The sequence below is a fragment of the Rhipicephalus microplus genome, chromosome 8, assembly GCF_043290135.1.
Source record: "Rhipicephalus microplus isolate Deutch F79 chromosome 8, USDA_Rmic, whole genome shotgun sequence".
Lineage (NCBI taxonomy): Eukaryota > Metazoa > Arthropoda > Arachnida > Ixodida > Ixodidae > Rhipicephalus > Rhipicephalus microplus.
In genome coordinates, this window is record NC_134707.1 from 107,472,074 (window position 1) to 107,478,500 (window position 6,427).

The 6,427-nt window shown below is 44.0% G+C and overlaps 1 protein-coding gene and 1 non-coding gene across 2 annotated transcripts; one reads left to right on the top strand and one right to left on the bottom strand.

Moving 5' to 3' along the window:
* Positions 1–5,304: 5,304 nt before the first annotated feature.
* Positions 5,305–6,069, bottom strand: LOC119163918 (NTF2-related export protein 1). Its single transcript, XM_037415988.2, has one exon. The coding sequence runs from the start codon at positions 5,882–5,884 to the stop codon at positions 5,453–5,455; it is 432 nt and encodes a 143-aa protein (XP_037271885.1). The 5' UTR covers positions 5,885–6,069; the 3' UTR covers positions 5,305–5,452.
* A 193-nt stretch (positions 6,070–6,262) lies between these two features.
* TRNAI-AAU (transfer RNA isoleucine (anticodon AAU)) lies at positions 6,263–6,336 on the top strand. The gene has a single exon. It is a non-coding gene; the product is annotated as a tRNA-Ile (tRNA).
* The last annotated feature ends 91 nt before the right edge of the window (positions 6,337–6,427 follow it).

The window sequence follows — 6,427 nt, forward strand, 5'->3', positions numbered from 1 at the left end:
GTAAGTCATTCAGGCGATCAATCCTAAACGCTAATTTGAGAAGTAACGAAGCTCGAGCCCTCTTATTGCTGTATTGTCAGGAAAGCTGCCGATTCAGTGCAGTGCAAGTCACTCCTAGCGAAAGCAAGAGAATTTGGCTTTGCCCTTGCATCGAGCCGCAAGAACACGTTTCGACCACTTGTGCAACGATTGTGTCGCCAGCTCGTCTCACGTTAGCCGAGAAAATGCAGTTCCAAGCGAAGGCCAGCTGGCACGACTGTCTTTCACAAATGAAGGGCAGGCACACCATGATTCTGTTGGCAGAGCTTACATTTCTTCTGGGCTCGTGACCAATTATTCCAATGTGCCGCTGCAAGATTTGGCGCAAGTGGTAGATGCAAAAAAATCACAGCATATCCACGGAGTTAATGATGATGAGTGGGGTGAAGCCTTGGTGGGTTTTATCGGTAAACCATGAATCCTCCATCTGTCTGTACGTCAGTCTGTCCGCACCTGCTGAGTGAGTCGGAGAACTAGGCGATTACGTACCAAGAGAGACAAGCATGTACAGACCCTTAGCTTTAGGAGTGTCGCCCCTAAAAAACGCCAGGCGTGCACAGAACACGCAGCACAGTCCCACCGAGGGAGCCAGAGGGTTTAACTATGTTTTTGAATAGTACCTTTACTGGGAAAAGTTCTCATTTTATTTTGCAGTGCTGCCCCGCCGCAGTGGTCTAGTGGTTAAGGTATTCGGCTGCTGGCCTGCAGGTCGCGGGATTAAGTCCCGGCTGCATTATCGGTGGAGGCAAAAATGCTGTAGACCCAGGTTGTTGTTGTTGTTGTTTTCCTATTGTTAGTGGCGCATACCCACTGTGGGGGATCGGCCAAGAATCGAGTGGCTTCAACATTTACTGTTCATATTTGGAATGATGGAGGTTTAACAGAAAGATTACCGAATGTCTAGGAAAGTGTGGTGCTAAATGTAATGCATACAAATATTTACATAAACGAACTTATTCTCAGAATAGAGCAATAGTCAGATTTTATACGTATATAATTATGTGAACCTGTTAGGATAATGAAACTGGTTAATTAGTCAACCTATTAGTTTCATCAATATAGTCCCAGACTGCCGCGCATACTATCGCATTAGAGAAACCAGAAATGGAAGCTCCAAAAGACAAAATGACAGGCAGAGATAAGTCCATACCAATACCACGTAAAGGTATTTCTAATAGGGTTTTTCGTAATGTGTTAAACCGCCTGCAGGTCAAAAAGAAATGGTCTATTGTTTCCAGTTCATCACAGAATGCACACAGTGGCGAAGGTACCTGAGCAGACCTGTGTTTATAGAAATTTAGATTTGGTACTCGGCAACGCAGCCTTGTGATAGCTACTTCTTGTTTTCGAGTGCGGCAAAAGTCTCTTCGCCAGGGATATAATAAATGGCGATATTCTGTAGAGTTTGTTAGTGCTGAACCTTTAAAGACTTGCATAAGCGTACGTCTGCGGAATCGAGCAGCACTCACATAAGCGGATGATGGACAGAGTGGTAGAATTAGTTGGCTGATTGACGACTTAGCTAAGGAATCGGCTATTTAATTTAGAAACAAACCTTTATGTCCAGGCACCCAAACTAATCGTACTTTTCTCAAATGCGCAGGTACTAGTGCACGGAACGCCTTTGTTACGTGATTATCAGCACCAACAGAAAGTGCCGCACGAAGAGATAGGGAATCTGTTATTATGACAGCTGATGTAATTGCCGTATCTAACTTGCATAAGGCGAGCACTACTGCCAGAAACTCAGCCACAAAAACAGGTATAAAATCGGGTAGTCGAAGGGAATAAATCCAATTTAAAATCGGACTGAAAATACCAACCCCTGACTTTTCGTCGTATTGCGATGCGTCTGTAGCAATAATAACGTTCGTTGTAATGCGGCGCAGGTGATCTTGTAGTAAACCATCCAAAATATTATGGGGAAGTAATTTGGCATTATTAGGAAAAATGTCGTCGAATCGAATTTCCACCGGGACTAAATTATCACGACTCGGCATGATGTCGCATATACGTACGTTTAGAGGCTCCAGTAAATTTTGCACAAATATAATTTGTGGCGTGTGAAATCGCGGCCATCTAGCAGCAAAAAATGATTCCGGGGTGGAAATAAAGGCCGTTCCTGAATGTCGTAATGGTGATTCATAAATTCTTAAGAATGTCTGAACAGTCAGAAGGCGAATTCTACAAGAAAGCGGAGGGACCCTCAGTTCGAGATACAACACATTGTTGGCAACTGTTTTGGGAAGGTCAAGGCATAAGCACAAAGCTTCTCTTTCCAGAAGAATTAGAGGCCGCAACTTGTAAGCTGGAACTCCAGAGAAAAGTACACAACCAAATTCCAAAATGGGACGAACGTACATGCGATATATCATTACCAATGTGTTTCTTCTCATACCTATACGGTAATTGCTTAGCCTACGTAATATGCCAATGGCCTGCACACCTTTTCCAGCGATATATTCGATATGAGGTCGCCAGTTAAGCGATGTGTGATAAATTACACCAAGGTATTTAACAGATTCCACCTGTGGTATATTCTCATGATGGTAAGACAAAGAGATGTTCACAGGGTATTGCAGCAGGAAAACAAGGAGGGCACATTTACTCGGATTAAGTAAAAAGCTGTTGCCATCGAGCCAGCTTTCCAATATATTAAGGTAAATCTGCAGCCGTTCATATAAGGTCTGAATGTTATCTGCCATCGCAAAAAATGCGATATCATCTGCATAAACATAAGTTGTTATATCCTGTTTACGTGGAATGGTGCTCGTTAGTAAATTAAATAGCACCGGGTAAAGCACCGAGCCTTGCGGTACTCCCCTCGTTTGGGTATGAGTAGATGATGAAAACCCATCTTTAAAACAATAAAATTTCCTGTCTGCAAGAAAATTGTGAACCCACGCTACTATGTATGATGAAAAATCAAGGTATTCTAATCGATCTATCAAAATACAGTGCTCCACGGTATCATATGCTTTAGCGATGTCTAAAGTAACTAAAGCTGCATATTTTTTATGTAGCCGAGCTAATTGAAGCCGACTCTCTAAATCAACGTGGGCATCCCAAATTGAACAACCAGCCCTGAACCCAATTTGACAAGGACTAAGAATTGACCTCTTGGTAATAAGTTCATTAATTCGTATATTGATGATTCTCTCAACCAATTTCACTAAGTTTGATGTCAGTGCGATCCGCCTTATGTTATCCAACGTGTATGCATCATTTTCTTTTTTTAGCAACAATACAATTTTGTCAAGTTTCCATTCTGGAGGTATCCATGCGTTCCCTAACGAATAATTCACTAGTTCTAGCAAAAGGTTAGGTGATTCCTGGAGTAAACATTTCAACATAAAGTTCGTAATCCCATCTGGTCCGGGAGCCGTCCTCGGTAAGCATAATACTGTCTGACTCAATTCAGCTAAAGAAACTTCTGGAAATTCATGCAAGTTACCAGAACCGGCTGAATAGCCAAAAAATTAGCAGTGAAGCGGCGTTCTAAACCTTGCACTATGTCTTCTAGAGAGGTGTTCATTTCTTCCGGCGTCAAGATACATGACTGTAACGTTAAAGGTACTGGCAGTACCTTTCTTGTCCGAAGATAAGTGAACAAAGCCCGCTTATTTTTAGATTTAGAAAGATAATCAAAATATCTACTGTCGTATTCTTCTTTCGCGCGGTTCACTGTACGCCTAAATACGCCAGCAAGGAATTGATAGTCCTTCCAGTTTGTTGGGCTCTGATTAAGAAGAAGTTTTTTCCAAGCGGCTTTTCATCTTCTATAATCACGCGTACACTGCTCATGTTTGGGTGCACGTTAAAAAACCCCAGGTAGTAAAAATTACCAGAACCCTTCACTACGACGTTTCTCATAATCATATGGTGGTTTATAGACGTTAAACCCTACATATCAATAATCAAAGTCTTACCGAAAGCTGGACTTTCTAGAGCTATTTTCCAACACTTTTGGAGCTACTACTACAAGCAGCCAAGCTGGTACCCACTATGCCGCAAGTCATCAAAATTTTTGTGTAGTGCGGAAGTGCCCACAATGATATTATTCGTCACTCTTCGGCAAAACGAGGTTACCTGCCACACACTTATAAAGCATTACAGTCCATTTTGCAAAAGGATTTCAGTGCCACCAGGTTGGGCTTAACATTTACATTTTGCATCTATAAAAGCTAAATGAACAGTGCTACAGTTGGCATCTACACATTAAAATGTTTCAGGAGGTGCATACGATGCTTTGTCACCTTATTAATCTACATTTCAATACATGAAAGCATGAGAACATCAACTAAACAGCCCAAGATGGCGGTGCCCATATGTCTTAGTTAAAATAGTCTATATGCACTTCGTAGATGATGTGGTGGATCACAAAAATTATGCCTGAAGCTTTTGTAATGGGTTGGAACATTCAATGGCCCACACGTCATTCTACAGGGAAAAAAAGGGGAAGGGGCTCCTACTTAAAATGTATGCCGATATCAACAGTGTGCACAGACACAGCGGATTACACAGGAATCATACGGGAAGTCAATGCTTTTCAACTGCCGGGGCAAATACAGCCCAAGTCTTGCAACCGACTTCTACGACACCAAACAGAATTTTTTCATCGAACGCGTCAATTTTACGCATTAGTGGATGCACAAGCAGGAGTTTCGCCGGCTATACTTGGGTACAACTTTAGAAGAAAGCGGCATTTTCCACTCAAAGGCGGATGCACATGTGCCTCTACCAATAGGCACGCACTTCAAGCGACATCAAGAGCGGGTAGCCGGTGACCATGCTGACGGAGAACATGCTGCCTTCGTTGTTTCAAGCTTAGCGCGCAAACGACCGATCGTTGGCAGCCGTGTGTAAGATAGCCGAGTGTCCAGCTGCCCGAATGATGATTTTGAGCTCACCAACAATAATCAAGGAACAATAGTGTTTCAATTCAGATATGCAAGCATTGAAATGTGTTTCTGTGCCACTTTTGAAATCGAGTTTGATGTGTGAGGGATGTTGCTTATGAGCATGTGCAATGTGCTGTAGCATTTCCATCATTACAGTTTTACTAAAGCACTCGTCACGATACGCAAATCTCTTTATACCGACAAATACATGTTCTAGAAGCAGTCACAATTTATCGAACGGGACTCTTTTTTTTAGTCGCGGACAAATTGGCTGCTGTGCTTCGGTCATCTGGGCGGGGCCTCTCCTGTCCTCTGAAGTTGTACCCGACTATAGTTTCGTGCATTAGGACACAGGGACATGATATCCAGCAGCACGGCTGAGCGCCGCTCAAAAGCTTGCCTTTACTTATAATAAAAATGTGCATTTTTACAACACAGGAGAGGATGACAAACCACCAGAGCCAAGAATGAATATCAATGCAGCGATAAAGTCATCGCAGCGCTCCACGCAGTCACACCGGCGCGGGCTCTTGAAACCGAAACGTGTCCGCCACGATCTTCCAGACGTTGCCCTGAGCGGTGAGCACGAAGGACTCTGTGTAAGGCACCCAGCGCTTGCCGGAAAACTTTATCTGTCCAGCGGCCACGACGTGGATGGTCGTCTGGCCCTGGACGAACTCGGCTCGAAAGGGCTGTGCGTCGGCGCAGATCAGATCGGTCTCGCAGGAAGGTAGCGACTCGTAGAACTTGCTGATGGCCTCCTTGGAGCCGTGCGGGTTCCCGTTCCAGACCAGGTTGGCCGTATCGAGGAACAGGTTACCCAGAAGGTGACGCCGCTTCTCCAGGGTCTCGTAGAACAGCCGGACGAAGTCCTCGCCGGCCTTGGCCGCCTGGTCATCCTGCTGCTGTTGGAAGCCCGTGTCCGAACTCCTCAAGGCCGCCATCACGGTTGATGGAGATGAAGACAAGGAACGGACGACTGAAAGCAGCCTCGTGCGTAATCAGAACAACGCACCGAACGGTTTCACGCTACCGTTATTCGATACATTTATCGTAACGAGGATGTTTGGCGCTTGTCTTTCTGTGCACATGTGTTGTTGATAAAGCGGGTACAACTTCCGGTAGCGACCGCAACGCCACCAAGAAAGGTGGATTTGACGTGTTTGGTGCGTTTAATGAAGAGAAGCGGCTAATAGAGTGGCCGAATGCTGTGATGTGGTACTGGTAAACAAAAAAAAAAAAAAAACAGCAATAAAATTTTTGTATCACTTACGAAAGATAGTTTAGCTTCTTATACTTTAACAATATCTCCGTGGTTGTCTGGCCTGCTAGCTCAGTCGGTTAGAGCGTCGTGCTAATAACGCGAAGGTCGTAGGTTCGATCCCTGCGCAGGCCATTATTTTTTTCAACTTTTTTTTTCTTTCATTCGAAAGATATTGAAAACACTGTTAGAAAGCAGTTGGCATTACATTTATACAAGTACGTCG